This window comes from Drosophila erecta, unplaced genomic scaffold (genome assembly GCF_003286155.1).
Source record: "Drosophila erecta strain 14021-0224.00,06,07 unplaced genomic scaffold, DereRS2 tig00000000-arrow-pilon, whole genome shotgun sequence".
Lineage (NCBI taxonomy): Eukaryota > Metazoa > Arthropoda > Insecta > Diptera > Drosophilidae > Drosophila > Drosophila erecta.
Window position 1 is genome coordinate 13,255,775 of NW_020825194.1, and position 18,084 is coordinate 13,273,858.

Consider the following 18,084-nt stretch of genomic DNA (forward strand, 5'->3'; position numbering starts at 1 on the left):
AAAACCCAAAACTGGCTGGATGGCGAAAAAGTTTATTAAAATTCCAGGCCAGGCCAGGCCATTCCCGTAAAAAACAAAAAAAAAAAACAAAATGAGTAACAGACCAAAATCCAACACATGTTTTCACGCCTACGGGGAAAAAGCGCTCGAAGAAAGATGGAAAAAAGCTGACGGAGCACCGCCTTAAATGCAGATTAGCCATATGGAGTTGCCGTCTCTGCTTTCGACTCCACTCGACTCGACTCTCCGCCCCATATGCAAAGCAAATTATTCAAATTCAATTATTGTCAATTTTATTTATTATTAATGCGCATAATTGTCAAATTTGGCAAATTTATGAACCCCTCTCCGCGTTGTTTGGTGTCCCAAGTCGCCTGCGTATGCAAATGGCGCAAGACAAGATTTCTGTGCACTCAATCCGCTCGAATTTATGAGGCTTGTTGAAATGCATCTCACCTGGCCCTTGCCGGATCGCATCCAGGTTCTCGAGTCCAGAATAAGCCAAGACAGGACTGCCCGAAAGCCGAGCTCTGGAGTCGATCTGCCACCAAGGGAGTTGGCCGGGAAGATTAATGGCAGCGGGTTTAATTTGTTTTCGGCGTTCAGGTATTCATTACTCTTTATGCACTCGCATTGACACCTTTTCGAATGAAAAAAGCACTCAAATATCAGATGGGGACCCACAGGTGAGTGACTCGTATTTGATTGCTCCTTTTTTGGTTTATTACCCCCACACTTTGTGTTTGTTTTTTATTTTTGGTTCTATGCCTGGTGGTGCTACACGATATTAAGCAATTCATAAGCGTGTAATTTCGCTTAGCACACGAACCAAATGAAAACACAAGCCGGGCAAAAAAGGTGAAAAAGTGGAAAAAATGGAAAAAATGGAAAAAATAAACGTCTGCAGTTGCGTTTTTCTGACATCAAAATTGCAGTTGTGGCGCAGACAACGCGCCAAATTCAAGGCGGTCCCAGACATTGGGGCTGTTGTGCTGCTTCTTCAGCTTCCTCCCCCTGCTTTTTGCATACATTTTTTTAATAACACAGCAAATGTTTTTTAACAGCCTGAAAATTATAACGCATCAGTCACGAAAACATGAAGACAAGAAAATATTTGCTGCATTTTTTCCCCGATTTCGCTTCGCTTTTTTCTTATTTTTTGTTGGTTGCTTCCTGTAGTTTTTCCCCTACTTCCCGCCGCCTGCCCGCCTGCATGTGAAAATCTTTTTTCTCTCTGTACGCTGGTGTTACCCCATTTTGTGCAGCTTTGTCGGCCATATTGGAGGGAAAAGTCTGGCCAGAAAGAGAGAGAGAGAGGGCGTGCAATAAGGAAAGAGAAAACCGGGAGCAAAGTGCAAAAACTCGAAGTGAGGGCGAGCAAAAAATTCATTCCGCATTTATTCCGCCGCTGTACTTAGCAACAAAATGGTTTATTAGATTGGAAAACGAGAAGCTGAAAAAACGACTATACAAGTCGATTTTGTTCTGCCCTCCAGCTTGAGAATATGCAAATCAAGTTAAGTAACAGACAGCATAAATTAAAATATACGAAAAAGACCAAAGAATCCAGATGCGATGGGAGATGGAAGATGGGATAGGGGAGATCAGATGAAATGAATCTCTGAGCCGCTCGACAACTGTCCAATAATAATGAAATATTTCCAACTCGAAACCAACCCGAGAAATAGACAGAAAACACACTTTTGTAAGGCGGACAGTGTGTTATTTGTTGTTCGCCGTTATTTATGTTCTCCCTACTAATTTCGAATTTGAATCTTTTTGGCTGTGACCTTTGGGGCCTACCAGGCCATATCGATTTGGAATTGGGTAGATGTGTGTATTTTTCTTAATTTTGAAAGCGTATTAAATTACGAACCGCGAGGCCCCCATCCGCCATCCCATCCGCCGGAGCCGAAATTGAAACAAGAATTTCAAGTATGTTTAACCCAAAACACAGAAGGAAACAAGCCGAACCGAAACCGAAACAGAAACAGAAACAGCCACAGAATCGGAATCAGAATCAGAATCGAAATCAAAATCAGAGAACCAAAAACCAAAAACCGAAACCGAGTGGAGTGGAGTGGAGTGGAGAGGAGTTGGAGGCTCTGGGCTTAAAGTATTTCACAGGAAATCTTCGGAAACGCAACCCAACAGCAACAATATGTTCTACACATTTCTTGCGACCCCGCTCCCTGTGTGAGAAATCGAAATCCCAAAAACTAAATCCTATAATGCCTGCGAGGGGCGCACACTCATACCCATACCCATACCCATACCCATATCCATACCCATGCCCATCGAAAAATCGAAAAATCCGACCCGCACTCACGCACGGCTACATTTTGAAATATCTCATCGTGTGTGAGTGTTCGGTGTGCGGCTTGGTATTTCTTCTCCACATAAATGCATATACGTACATCTATATATATATACACACTCTTTTTTCAGCCTTTTTGTTCACAGCCCCACCCCGGGTTCCCAGTGCCTTTTTGGCCCCATCTCAAGAGTCACAACCCGAACAGAGCGTGCGCTCACTCTATAATAATGATAAGATGGCTCTTAATCACAAAATTTATATGTGCCCCGGCATTTAGTTGTTCCTTCTCCCCAAAGCCAACGCCAAAGACCAGAAATCAAGGGATCTGGAAACTGAACACTGAACACTGAACACTGAACACCGAGCACTGAAAACTAAAGACTGAAGACGAAAGACTAAAGTCTGAAGACTGAAGACTGAAAGGCCCGAGCTGAACTGAACCGAACTGATGATGGGTTATGCGCGATTATAATTATGGGTCCTGTCATTCCGCATCTCAAAGTCTACAATTTTCAGTTTAGTGCGGAACAGAGATGGGCAGACATTCCTCAGTCATTCCACTCGTTGGGTTTCTCCATTTTGCCAAAACTGCAAACTGGGCCAGAACTCCGATCTCGGGGCGTGGCATTTTTTGGGGGCTTGGCCCACTTCATTGGCAATAATAATTATACAATTATAGGGAGAAAGCTTACCGCTTGCACTCGTTCCGAAGTTGTCTGCAAGTAGAGATAAAATGCAAAAATTAGTTAATTATTTGTACAACTTTGTTTGGGGTGCAACATTAACCTGCCCGAGACCCAAATATGTCCGAACTTGACTACAATAAATCTTCTCATAACCCAAACACAAGATTTCAAGTCCAACAAGAGAAAAAATTGAAAAATTTCGTGCAGACTTCTGACCGCAAATCGTTGCTTTCTTGTTTTTATGTCGGATTTCACTGGCTATAAAATATGAAATATATATTCACACGCAGAAGGGAACAGAAGGGGTGGCAATCAATCAAAACTATGTGAAGCCTGTGGAATCAGCACCAAGTGTGAGTCCAAAATATTTGGAGCACATCAAATGCAGCCTCAAAGAAAACAAAAGATGAAGCCCGTTTCGGTTTCAACATTTTATTTTATTACCTCTTTTTTGAGCTCGGCCATCATTTTGTTTCCCAGTTTTATTTTTGGCTTTTTCGCACGCAAATCATTTTTTTGTTAGCCGAATGGTGTTTTGTTTTCGAAGCATTTTATGATTTCGCCGGGGGCTTTATGCAAATCTCGTTTCGCGGGCGATACCTTAGCAATAACAAAATATTCAATCTGTGAGATAATTTTGCATGTGCTCGCCAAGCTCAATACAGGATTGGGACCAGTTGAATACAATCTTTTGAGCATCGATAAGTTGGTCTCGATATCGCTAACACAAATGAACTCAAAGAGTAATCGCAATAAGTAAGTTTCCCCGATTTCTGCCGTTTTCCTCACATCGCTCCGAAGTCATTTAGTCAGTTTGTAATGACATGGCTGAGAGTATTTTGTGAACTCGGCTTTTGAGGTTGGCCAGCTCAATTGCAGCCTTGGCATCTCGCAATGAACGCGTTCTTCTTGTCATTTAAGTCATCGAACACGCATTGGTACATTGTACAGAGTGTCGGTGTCGGGTTTGTTGTCGTTGCCCGTCTCTTTCCTTTGGGCCAGCTCCTTCTCTCTCTACTCGCTGGATGTCAGTGTCCTGGAACGGCCATCACCAGGCCAACTTCCCAACTTCCCATCCTCCCAAGTTGCAGTCTTGGTCTGAGTCTCAGTCTCAGTCTCAGCTCGATTCCAGAGTGGGATCCCCAACCTCCCGAGCAGTTCATAAATAATCGTCTTAAGTTGATGCGGTGACTGTCGACGATTGCTGGGTGGCACTCGCTGCAGTTGATGGCACACCGAAAGAAATAATAGCACTCGCCGCTGTATCTTAGCCATTTAATAGTCATATGCTTCACTTATGACCTAAGAGACCCCTCGTTGGGCGCCATTTGTTTGTACATACGGATATGGAATAGCCTCTGTTAACATCAAAGTTGCGTTTTTTTCTGTGCAGCTTTTCGGCTTGGCTTTCTGGATTTAAGCCGAGTGCTTAACATTGCAGTTCGAAAATGAAAAGGCTCGGGAATTTATCAGTACTGCAGCAGAAAGAAAGCAAAGGCGGCTGGGAATCGTTCAGATATTCCGAAAACGTTTCAATGAATGTCAGCAACGCATTGCTTCAATTTTTTCAGTTCTGTTCTTTCTGTTCTGTACTGTGTTTTGCCCCCCTCCGTTTGCCGCCATACAAAGTTGTGTCGTGTCTGATCCCATTTTAATATTCTAGATACTTAAATAAAATACGTGTCTGGCCTGGCCAACAAACGTTTATTGTTTGTTAATTGATTTCGCAGCCAAAGAGCCAAAGTTCTGGTTAAAATGCAAAGTGCAGCTTTTCAGTTGGCGGAGAGGAAAACAAAACGAAGACAAAACTTTGCACACTGCTCTGCCTGGCATTTGGTATGCAAAATTTGTTTGCCTTTCGGCCGGGCCAAGATCGCTGGTCTTCTTCTTCTTCTTCTTCTTCTTCTTCTTCTTCTTCTGGTCTCTGGTGCTCCATGAGCTGGCTCTGGTGTTCGTCTTCTCGGCTTTTGGGCGCAATTAATTTGCAGACAGCGAATCAGCCTTGAGGCTTTAAGCAGTTGACAATTGTCAAGGACTGCGACAACTTGGCGGCTGAACGCAAAGTTGTTCGTCTCTACGCGGTCGGTTGTCCGTTGTTGCTTGCCTCACGGATGGTTGTTGTTTTCCACTTGCCACCTGACAGCTGACAGTTGCGAGAGACTTTGTCTCTATGCCTCGGACTTGGGTCATTTAACGGTAATTACCAAAATGCTGGCCGCACAAAAAGCTTTCCGCGAACGAAGGCTGGAAAACGCTTTGCCCATTTTCCCTAGTTTTTTTTTCCCCTAGTTTTAGCCGACTTTCCGAAGAGCAGAAAGAGCTGGTTGAAAGAGCAGCTCAAGTGCCGACAAAGCCAAAGCGGCCAAGTGAAGCATAAAAATGAAGCACCCAAAACGAAGAAAACCTCAAAAATTGCAGAGCCACAAATAGAAGTAGAAGTCGCTGTACACTGGAATCTTTTTGGTTGCAAATAGGATCTACACTTAGAGTACCAATCACTTAGGTACGAAAAAGCTCACTTTACGAGTCCCGCGTTGGGCGCCACTTTTGTTTTATTGATGGTATTGATTAATGTTGGGCAGCCAATCTAACCAAATTGTTTCATTTCCATTGCTTTTGGTAACATATTTTTGCAGTGTAGGAACCCAGGCACACGATTTTCCATTTGGCCAGAGCCGAGCTGCGCGAGACTCTCGAGCGCGACTCACAGTCTATTTATGTGACTATTGAAGTGGGCTTTCTGTTCGCTTTCTGGGGCCTCCTCTTCAGCGGAGTCGGAGTCCATGCTCCGCACTCCATAATACTCCAGACCTGAAGAGACTGCGGCGGCTCGGGCTTTGATTTTTGCTTGATTTCTTTCAAAATCGGCTGCAGCTAAAATAGAGATGCAGAGCAGGGCTCCTCCGGACCCCAGAACCTTGGGCCTCCGAAGAAGAGATGTGGCTCGAGTGGAGTCTGCTTTTATTTTCTTAAATAATTTTTTTTCTTCTTTGTGCTTTTTGTGTTGCATGTGCAGTGACTGTGACGCCATTTTCAGGCGAAGCGTATGCAAAAATAAGAGAGAGAAGCCGAGAAGACCGAGGCTGGAGAACATGTCCAAAGGCAAACCGCCAAAAGGATAATCAGCAACAATTTAGTATTATTACACCACGTTTCGAAGCCATCGAAAAAGGGTTGGGGCTGGGGAAAGGGGAATGGCGAGGAAGGTGCGGAAGGGGGCGGAAGGGGGCGGAACGGGGCAAAAGGTGGAGCACACAAAGTTGTCTGTCAGAGGCTCTGGGCCCTCTTTTAAGCCTGGCTGAGCTCTCGAGTATGCATTTCAAAGAAAATCATTATTATCGATGCGGCAAGAGGATGAAAAAGAGGCTGTGGCGGCAGGAGGATGAAGGCCCCGGGTCTTGCCTTTCGGTATTTTCACGTAGTTCGTAGATTGAGTTTCAATGGAAAAATGATTTGCAAATTGACTTTAACGAATTGCCAGCCAGCAACGAGCAGGTTGGCTATTGGGCATGTTATGGAATTTTGATTACAGCATTTGCTATTAGAAGAAAGCTGCGGCCCCATGTAATTGGCACGCATTTGGCCGAACACTTTGGATCTATGGATCCATAAAGAGGCACCTCTGGGACCTGCACCTCCAACCGCTCCGCCATTCAGAAGACAATCGAAGGCGTTCGCCGGAGCCATGTCGATGCCATTTTGATGGCCGTTTCATTGGCATTGGCCAGGCCGAAAGTCTGGCTGAGACTGAGACTAAAAAACTGAAGATACTCGGGGCCGCAGGCGGGACGTCTGATCTGATCCATGGCCGCCGATCAGGCGCACTCTCGAAAAGAGCTCACTTGCAGAAATTTTCCTAAAATAAGCGCTTTCCTAAGATAAGGTGTCTTAAGGAATTCAATTGTAATAAAATATGTCATAGTAATTGGTAAGTATTGATCAGGGATTGCGCGTTCCAATGTAATAGATCATATTCACAACAAGAATTTCTTTAAATGACTTTATCATAATCCTTTTCTCGCCGTGCTGGATTGAAACTCCGACTGGAACTCCACTGCGGAGGAGCCCTTGCCCGTTGGGCGATGCCAGTTCGTATATCATTATAGAAATTACCTACTCTCGGCAGCAGCCATTGTTAGTACTTTGCCATTAACGTTAACTCTCTGGCACAATCTGAGCCGCTTGATCTCTCGCAGTTGCTGTTGCTGTTGCTGTTGCTTTTGCCTTTGCAGCATCAGAAGCAGCCTCATCGATGGCCCGGCGGAAATTAAAAGAAAACTAACCAGCCAACCAGCCAACCAGCCTACCAGCCACAAAAAGCCAGCACGAGGAATCAAGGGAAAAAAATAGAAAAAAACTGAAAAATACATGTTGTAAATTACTGAAATCTAATGGAAACGTTGACGTCAGTTGGTCTCGTGATGATAGCTCAAGTCCGCTGATAAGCCGCACTATCAACTGATAGCTCCCCAGACAGATAGCTGTGGCATGGAGTTGGGTAACTCTGGTGGAGGACGGATTACTTACCAGGACTACCGAGGAAGACTGAGGAATACAATCGCCGGGAGGCGTCTGCATTGCGAGCATCGGCAGGTGAGGACCATTCTCTTCGACACCATCGACCTGCAAAAGATGGAAAAGCCGATCGTTAGAAGCCAATCAATCACTATTAAAGCTGTTATATTCAAATGCATAAGTGAAAATAATGAGCAAGTGCATGTACGTACAAATGCCATAAAAGTCCATTAAACTAGCAGCAGTACTTTGTGTAAACCTGACTAAATTCTATTAAAACGCAAAGTACAAATTGCCTGGCTGTAAGACGAGCTGTAAATTATCGCTGCACTACTTAGTTATCACGGCGGGAAAACCACGTATAATTATTAATTCAATTCTCCGCGTTCCTAAGCCTTTCGGCAAACGAACTGAAACTCATTTCCAGTTAAGGCATCCGCGGCAGCATTAAGATCTTGAGCCACTCTAAGCCACCGACTGACTGACACGATTCGCAACACTTGTCAACTTAATGCTTTTCAACCGATATTGACAGCACACTGAATACGTTAAGCCAACGCATATATCTTATGATATCTGCTGAAGGCTCCGCAGATAGTTGTCTCTGGGCTTTCGTCAAAAGTTCGGGGAATGACAGGTGCCTTGGCCCGACCCCAACACCTGAAATTCCCAATAATCGCAGAATGAAAAGAAACCCTCGAGGAAAACGGGCCACAAAATGTATAAACATAAGAACCTCAATGGACACTTTAAGCTTATAAAACTTTAAATGAAATACGTAGTGCTGGGAAATGAGCGGGGAAAATGGCGCTAATAATAATTTGGTTTATTGGCTTTAAAGCACAATGAAGGCGGTTGGGAAAAATGAAGTGAGGGGGCGTGCCGCGTCGTACAACAATAGCAACCCTCGGCCAATCTCCCGGCAATTTCTATTATTTTTTTAAGCACTTTCTTGAGCTCAACGACGCGGGCAGACAAGCAACGCACCTTTATTTAAATTTCCCATTTTTTTCCCTTTTACCTCGCTTCCATTCTGGTCAGAAAGGCGGGCGGAAAAGTCGGGGCCAGACTACGCTTCGTTTTCTTCTTAATGGGCAATTTTCTTGGCAGTAAATGGGCACGTTTTATGAACGCTTTTGTGGGGTGTTTATGGGGTGGTCCTGACGCCCAGCCTTACATCCACCCGCCCTCGCAGAGCCACCCCCGGGTGCCACGCCCCCTTGGGCGTAGCGAATGCAAGTCGCTATTGTTTTTTTTCCGAATGAAATGGAATATTAAATTGCCGCTGAAACTGCACCTGTCCAATTAAAATGTAACATAATATGGCCGAAATAAAATCGGCGAAAACAAACAGTGGAAAAATATCTCTATAATTGGTCATCAATTTGAAATGCTCTTCGGTGATAATAAATTTAAATTTCCAATGTTATACTACTTCAACTATCTTTTCGCGTGATTGGCGCATAAATATTCGTTATTTTGTGACATTTTATGTGATTAATATTATTGTCCTTTTCCAGAAAAGGAAAACGAATTTTCTGGTGTTATGTTTTGTTTATAATTAAATTGTTAGCCCAAATAGTTGCCTAATATTTTCAGCTAATAGAATTTGACCTGACAACGTGTTGTTTCTATGCACTCAACCGAAATCAATATCAAAATTAATAGAGATTTTTGCTGGCAACAAGACCAACAACATAGGTACAATGAGTGGCCGAAAAAATTGTTCGCACATAAATCTTAGCGCTAAAAAATTTTATTGTCGTTTTTATTGTAAGGAAATAAAATAAAAAAGCCGCGGCAAAACAAAACAAAGTCACAACAACAACAACACGAAGAGACAGAGCCAAACAGTCTGCTGATTTTCGCTCTCCCAAACAAACACACATGCACACATGGAACAAACACAGGCACACACACACGTGCATCCGCAGACTCTCCCTCTCTCTGTCGCTCTTCGATGGCCGCGTAAGAAGGCAGCGCCATTTGCCTCGCAGCGGCTCTGCTCCCTCTTGCTGCGCCAGAGCGAGACGAAGCTAGTGAAGACATAAAAGTGCGGCGAATTGAGCGGTTTTTTTTCTTTTTTTTGCTTTCTGCCAAGTTAATGATTTTCGATTTTTGTGACTTGACTAATTCGATTTCTAAGTCCCTCCGCTCTTCTTCTTTATGTCTATTGCCTTATGCAATGATAAATCAATAAGGCCAACAAAGCCAATTCGCTTCGCTTTAACTGGCCACAAACAAGAAAAAAAAGCTTGAAAAATGCCACAAAATATATATTATTTAAAGTCAAAATGCTCTTTCGGATTCCTTTGTTTATGGGGCTTTTAAATGTCACAACTCTCGATTCTAAGAATGTGCTAAAACATTTATGGTTCGCTGGTCTCCAAATGTATTTTAAATTATACTTGCTTTTTGTGTTGTTCAATTTGCTTTAAAAATGTTTTTTAAATTATCTTGCTGTTGTTCTATTTTATTTTTGCACGTTATGCCACCTTAATGTTGCCAAATGTTTTTCAATTTCAATTTCGTTTTGTTAAATTTGATTGTATTTTTAGTCCCCTATTTTGGGTTTGATCTTTTAAGATATCGGTTTCCTTTAGTTGAATTTCAAATTACCTTAGTTAGCAGCGACTTTTTGTATATTTCAGATTTTATATGTTTATTTTTAATTTCCTTTGTTGCCTTGCTTGATTTGCTTTTGGCGTTTTGTCGGTGAAACGCAACGAACGATTTTCTATTTTCTATTTTTAGTGGCACTATTTCGGTGGCGACCCCATTTGCTTTTCAGCCTCTAGCTAAGTGTATTCTTTCTCCCCACATTCAGCGCCCGAATTTTCCCCGCTTTTCCCCGAGTTTCCCCAAAACTTTGTGAAGTGCCCATGGGCCTGATAAATGGCGCTTAGGCATTGATTAGATGCCCCACAGCTACGAAATGCATTTGCCTTATCACCCGTGCACTTCTCACACACACTGGCACACATTATAACTAACACCCATTATGCCCCCACCCTCATCAAAAAGTATTCCCCCTCACACCCGGCAACTGCCGAAAAAAGAAAAACAACAGACGCAACGAAACGAATTTTCCATTTTCCATAGAGTTCACTTCACCCCAATGCCAAAGTCTCTTCAATTCCGTTCAGTGCAGTGAGAAAAAGGGGGCTAAGTAGTTAAACGTTTGCATACGTTTTTTATTTAATATCTCATTACATTTTATGGCGTTAGTTCGACGATGCACTAGTTAGTTAGTGCAAGTAATTGCTTAAAGCGAAACCAGTTGCTTGTGAAATCACAGAACAATCTGATAGTTACACCTCTTTGTTCTCAGTGCACTTGTGTCTGTCGCCTCTCGTCTGTGTGCGGGTCGCTTTCTGTGTCTGTGTTTAGATAAAATTGTGTTTCGAAAGTGACAGTTGAAATGATTTATCACTTGCCAGCGACTGCAAGGCGCAAACGCCAACGCCGCCCCGCCCCTGCCACCCACCGCCCCCAACTTGGCTGTCGTCAAAGTTTTTAGCACAAGCTCCCTTCGGCCCCCTTACCCCCCCAGTCACACTCCTTTGCTTTTCTCAGCCCCAGCATGTTTGGCATTTTTGTGTAGAAAAATTGAAAATTGCTTTTTTCGTCAGCAGCCCCCTTTCGAAGCCCCCCTCCCCTCCCTCTGTCCTGCTATCTGAGGCAACTTCATCTTTCCAATTTTCTACTATTTGGCTTTGTTCCCCCATCCGCAGCCTCTTATTGCCGTTGTTGCTGTTGTTATCTGTGAGTTTTTCATATGAAAATTTAATTCCGCCCAAACCCCACCACCCACCGCCCACTCAGCCCGGCGCTCGCCCCCTCCACCCCCTCCACCCCCTCCGCACTCAGGCATTTCCCATGCGAGCTAATTTAAAAATTGTTGTAATTTTTTCGCTTTGCTCTTTTGGAATTTTTGCAATGCGCGACAAAATGATTTATGTCGCTGCCTGGGCGAAATTAAAAATATTACAAAAAGCCACAGCAGCAACAACAATGTGAACACATTTAAATAACATAAAAAAATATATAGATATGTATATATTTGTGTATCTGTACATTTGTGTATATATGGTGTCACTTGAAGCTTTAAAATGAAATTGTTGTCGTGTGGAAATTTACGCTGGCTTTTCTCAATTTTTATGCCCAGCAATTCCGAGCGACTGCAGCGGTGGCTGGAAAAAATTTAAAATAAAATACATAAACCGCAACAATTTTTCAACATTTTGCACGTGTAAATTTTCCAATTGGTTGAACGCGCCAAATGAACGAGGGGGAAAAAGTTGCAAAAATGGGTAGAATTGTGTGGCGGCCAAAAAAAAGGGGGTTGCTTCGGGGGGGCGTGGCTCTCTTATTAAAGGTCTATCTGATGGATTCATTTAGACGATTCTTGAGGCAGGTGCGCAAAATAATGGCTGGAAATTATGGCGGCATATGAAATTTGCATAGGCTGTGGGAAACCCTTTGGGGTGGCCCTGAAAACTGGAAGACAAGTTGGGAAAACAGGTATTCTATCCGTCTCAGTATGCCTCTTCATCAGTCTTCATGTTTTTGCATTGCCGTCGGCTGTTTATAGTCCAGTTTTAATATTCGTCTCACTCAGTTGGGCGGCGGAAATTAAAAACATGAATAGAATTCATTTGAAATCACTCTTAAAAAGGTTTTTAGCCGAATTAATTTAACAGATCTTTTGAAACGAAACAACTTTAAGTAATACCGAAGAAACTCAAATTTGATGGCATGATTTCTACAATTTTGCTCATGGGCAATACCGAAAAGATTAGCCATATAATATAGATAATATAGATTTTAAAGGCTTGTATTCGAGTTGCATTCATTTATTTCAGTTCTATTTGAAAAATTAAAGCCAGCCTGCTAAAGAAATAACGCAAACAAAATGTTGTTAACCCAAATTGCATTGGCATTTCATCTCTGCAATCTTTCATTTGGTTTTTCCCCTCACTCTTTTTTCTTGGCTTTTTGTGTAATTATTCACATGCAGCGAATGAATTTTCTGTTTTTTTTTTTGCAGTTTGCCACGACGGCCGGAAGGTGGCGCTGCTGCAGCTGCTTTACGAGCACGGAGCAAAAAAAAAAACAACAGAGCAGTTATCTATTTTGTTGCACTGTTTTTGTAGTTTTGTTGGCGGAAAATGCCAACAATGCTGCCGTTTTCAGAGCATTTTCCAGTTCTTTTTTTCGCAGAGGAATTTTGTTGTTTGCTTTTGTTTTAATTTAAATGAAAAAGCTTTTCGCGCATAGTTATGAAAATAATGGCTGCCAAAAAGGGGGGATATTCCATATATATGTGTGTATAAAGCATGAGGCAGTTCTAATGCATTAAAGCACACTAAGTGGTTTTAGTTGGGGCCTCGGAGCGCAAGGCCTTAAAGCGTTTCGCTCGTTTTTCAATAAAAATCCAGTGCCACACCTCGAACATGACTTGTAACTTAAGCTATGGAACTCGGTTCCTTCAGTCCTGTGTCATCAGTTTTGGCGACATCCTTTGGGATCCGCATATCGCTTTACACTTGAAGCGAATTTGAAAGTCTGGATCGGTCCGCTCGTAACTCTTCTGGCTCCCGCCTCTTTTCCCCTTTGGCCTGCCCACACACAAGCTCTTCTCATTGGCCTTTTTATTCTTTTTTCGTATTCTGTTTTCTTTTTTTTTATCTGGCCCGCGACTAATATAAACGTACAATGGACCAACTTAAGCTGAAATGACAGTTGCGACATGTTTGCGTAGGCGTGTGCGATCTCCCATACGGACAGACATACGGACACGCGGACGGACGGACAACGACCCAAGACATCCAGACATACTATACAGACCAGCAAATGTTTTGGTATTAATTTTTCTTGTTGTTCCTTTAGCATCTGGCCCCTCAATCTCTGGACTTCATACTCCGCTTCGCCTCACCTCTTCCAAAAAATGAAAAAAAACAACAACCCACCAAGCCAACTGACAATAAACTTTATCGCATTCATGTGAATGCACTTTATGACACCTAACCAGGCAACAGAACAGCCAGTCGAAGGTGGAGAAACTTGTTTACCTGCCCGCAATTTCCACGGGCCGAACAAAGAATTTCGTTGCGGATTTCGAAGGCAATTTTTGCACGACTGATTTGAATTGAAAGACTTTGATGAGCTCTACATGTGGGTAAGGATATAATAAGTAATTGCAGAGAGAGAAAAACAGTTTTAGCTTTAAGATTTTTTGGCGACACTGTTTTTCATTTCTGCTTGCCTATCATCGAATACCTTTAGCCCGTATTAATTATACAATAATTAATAAGCTGGCATAGAGATGCATTGTTGACTATCGCAAGACAACAACGATATTGTTATGCATTTTTTCGCCGTGTGGCAATGGGCATTTTGTGGTCGTCTGGCTGACTCGTGACTCGTGCAATTTCAGTCGTCCGTTTGACGGTCACGTGACCCTAATAAATCACAGAATTAATGTTACGTAAAATGGAGTTGGCGTTGGCCCGAGTCCTGCGGAGTCCTGGATCACAGAAGTCCAGAGCTCAGAACGAGGTCCTTTCGCTGCGAAAGCCACCACCGTTGAGTGGTTAAACTATGCCGGCCGGAAATTGAAAAACGTTTGCGGCATTTCTGATAAGCCCAAGAAGGGGCAAAACTACATTGCCCCGAGAAATGTAACTTAAAGATCAACTGGTTAATTTCGCAAATTTAAAAATTTTCATACGCACACAGAGAAAGGGAGAGAGAGATAGCTGCGCCGACATTACGGCCATTAAAAATACCCAAAACGACAACGACAATTTCCTCATTATCGTAAAATTTATTCAAGCAAAATAAATTCATTGGTCGTTAACCTTGACACTGGTTTTCTTTTATTTTTCCCCGACTCTCTGGGTGTGTGTGTGTGTGAGTGTGAGTGCGCATAAAACTCATGCTATGACGCGTGTTAAATAGTCGCCTGTCAACTGGGGAAAACTTTGGCCCGCCAGCTGTAAAATGATTTTCCCAGACGGCACAGCTCCAAATCGCCTCAAGTTCGACTACATTAAGTGTAGGCACAGACAAACAAATTGTGATTACGGGCGGAAAGGAGGAAAAGCTAAGGCTGAGCGGAAAAAAAACAGAGGCTCAAGGAATCTGTAAGCCAAGCATGACTTTCATTATTTTCTTTGTCTGGTTACCAAACTACCAAAAATAAATAAAATGGAATGACGCCAGTAAGTATGCTACAATAATCGATACGAGTGTGTGTGTGTGAGCTCTTGTTGTTTTTACTGCTCGACTGCGTTTTTCCGCACACAAACACAAGCGTACAACGCACACACACACACACACAGGCTTAAAAGAGAGCGATTTGTCATGGGGTTGCCGCGAGTTTTCGGGGGTTTTGCATTTTCCCCAGACATTTTCCCCGGGGCTGTTTTCGGTGGCTTAAAGTGTTAATGTATCAGTTTGGCATTGTTTTCCACAATTTATGCACTGAGAACTTGTTGAATACCTTGCGGACTTATGGCCAACTTGAGGACAAATATGGCGCCCAACTTAATTTAATTTTATACCCAATTCACATGTAAAATAGCAACACCCAGACTTAATATAACCCCTGTATATAACTAATTTATGGCCGTGACAAAGGAAGGCTGGAAATAGCAGCTGAAGGGAGCAGCTGAAGGGATAAATAAGAGGAAAAAACTAGAATAAAGAAAAGCTTTTTTTCATCCCAAAAGCTAGCTGTATACGTTTGTGTGGCAGCTGTCTGTGTGCGTATTGGCGAAAACTCCGACCAACTCCGACTGCCTTTCCATTCATTTTCCTCTCCCTACATTTTCCTCTCAAGCTGTCGTCGTCATTTCGTTCTTTATATAAAGCCCGAGTGGAGCCAAGGAAAATGCTCCGGCACACACACATAGATTTTATATTTTTTCTTTTTCCCTTTTTTTGCTCCTGGTTTTTCTAGTATTTTTCTACATTTCTTTTATTTCCACTCAGCAGAAAAAATTCTTATACACAAGCATTGCGTTTTCTACAAGTGCACAAGTGTGTGTGTGTGTGCTGGGAAAAGCTTTGCTCTCATGTGTGTGTGTGTGAGTGTGCGAGAGCTGGAGCAGTCAGCTCAGTTTTCTTTTGAATGATTCGATGATTTTAAGCGCCTGCGTTATATGAAAACCAATCGCATCAAAGCACCCCATTAAATTTCATCGTCAGGCATATATCCTTGCCGCACACACACACACACACACACACACACACACAATGGGGCCACAGGACACAGCTGCTGCTAGCTGATATCCTTGGCTCCTGGCTGGCTCTTGGCCACGTCTGCATCTATTCCATGGACGTATTCGTCTGTCTAAGCCCAAGGCAACCGTTGTATGCTGTGTGTTTTCTATGTGCCGGGGAAATCCGTCAGAAAAGCGCAGCCGCTGCAGCTGCTCCTTCAGTCTTCCATCCAGATCCCCCCACCACCCAGCACCATCTCGCCCGCTTTTCCATTTCCCATCCATTTCCACCAGCCCCTCCCACTCCATCATTATGTGCTGACGGCGTAAATGGCTCTATCAGCACATTGTGCCTTTGGTGCCTCTGACATGTGAGCCTTCGAACTCTCAGCCTTTGCGAATCGGGCTTAAAGCTTAGAGCGCAAATTTCGAGGCAATTTAAAGTGCTGCTAATGGCTTTATAGGAGCCACAAAAAGTTGAGCGAGGAAATGTATAAATTGCCAGTCATTCTGGGAGTGGAACTTGCAGGCAAAGGTTTCTAACGAATACTTTAAACTGGCATTAACAACGTTTTTTTAAGTGATCTTTGAGCCAAAATTTGCAACATTTGATAGGTTTCGGTGGACAATATTGGAATATATTGGATATAACTGACACCTGTTAAGGTGTTCGATGACTTAAGCACTGCAAACGGCCGCCTTGCATGTCTGACTGCAGTTCGCTCGCAGCGAGGGAGGACTGTAGTTTTTGGACATGTACAATATAGCGGCTATATGCACATAGTCGCACAGTCTATCACTGGCAAGCGCCGCCATCTTCTGGCGCTCGTCGTTTGCTTTATTTGCAGTTGGTTCTACTCCGTCTCTTATTTCGCCTGCTGGCCCCATCTTCTTCTGGCCCCTTGCGCCCCTCCCCCTGCATCCCCTCCTATATATATATTTTCTTTTTTGATGGCAAACATTTAATGGGTTTTTCAGAAAATTGCATTTTCTTCTTTGGCACTCTTTAGCCTTTTTGTTTAGCTGCTACTTTGCAGTGGAAAGTGGTAGGGGGTGGTGGGCGGTGGGTGGTTTGTGGGTGGCGGTGGGGCTTCGCCGTTGTTGTTGCTGCTGCTGCTGCTGCTCATGACCATGGCTGCCATATTAGATTTTGAATGCATTTCCGCTTTTTGCCACAGCGAGCAAAACTTTTGTTCGCCATGTTGGCTCTGCCTCGCCAGCTTTCTGTGCTCCTCTTTCGCTCTTTCGCTCTCGAGCAGCCGTCTCTCTCTGCCGCCCGGGCTGGGAAATATTTTCCACTGACTGACAGCTGTGCAAATGGGCGGCAACAAGGACGAGGAGGCGTGCTGCAAGTTTGTCTATCTTCGGCTTGTTGTTGCTGTTGCTTTTGTTTGGCGAAGAGTGGGAGTGGTCGGGTGGGTTGCATTAAAAGTTTGTTTCATTTCCCTCTTATTTTTCCTTTTGCTTTTGTTTGATGAAAAAGTCCAAGTTGTTGCGCAAAAGTTTTTATGCAAGTTTTGCTATTTTGGCAAATGGATATCCTTCTGCAACTCCAACTACTCCGCTTTTCCCCCTTCGATTATGCTGTGGGCGCGCTATCTATGGTAGTTATATGAAACTTGGTCAGACATATAGCACGCCATATATACATACATACATATGTACATATACATACGAGCTGAGCTTGCTATTGGCAAGAAGTTTAATCAAAGTTCTCCCTTGCAATACGGAGGAAAAATAAATTAAATAGGGAATTAATGCAGAGAGAGAAACGCCCTGTTTACTTTTGTGTGAATTACGCGTATATTCGAAGCGCACGAGCTTTAAAAAATGCATCAAGCACTCATACTTTTCGGTACAGTGTCAAATATAAAACTACTAACACAAAGTCACAAACATTTCACGGCTGCAAATTCGCAGTGTTTTTGTGTGCACGAAATTCCCAGCAGAACACACCTTCAAGCTATGCTGGTAAAACAAAAACCACTGCATATTTCAGGGCGCAGGCTGCATATGCAAATGAAACATTCCACACATTCCCCCAGAAGGCAAAAGGCCATTAAATGTCAAACCCGCAGACACAAAAAACAAACAACGCTTCGGCAAACATTTTCCAACCCGTTTTCGTTGACCAAATTAAAAAGCCATTTGGGCCCAGCGAAGCCAACAGACTTTTGTGCCAAGTTACCTTTTCGGCTGGCGGCAATTTATAATATGCCATTATGCTGCTACTATTTGGAGAAAATCACAACCGGTTGATGGCTTTTATGAGTGCCAATCGAAGTTCATCGATTATGCGACAGCAGTTCGTCAGCTTTTCAGTTTTCGATTGGAGTTC

The 18,084-nt window shown here is 43.2% G+C and overlaps 1 protein-coding gene across 2 annotated transcripts in view; it reads right to left on the reverse strand.

Annotated features, from left to right (window-relative positions):
• Nucleotides 1-18,084, reverse strand: part of LOC6552022 (homeobox protein homothorax) — a 106,229-nt gene that overhangs the window by 18,535 nt on the left and 69,610 nt on the right. For both annotated transcript variants that reach the window (XM_001980632.3, XM_015154459.2), the window contains exons 9-10: nt 7,531-7,626; nt 3,010-3,033 (exon numbers count right to left, since the gene is read on the reverse strand). In XM_001980632.3, coding sequence (XP_001980668.1) covers nt 3,010-3,033; nt 7,531-7,626 — 120 coding nt within the window. The remainder of the gene's footprint in view (nt 1-3,009; nt 3,034-7,530; nt 7,627-18,084) is intronic.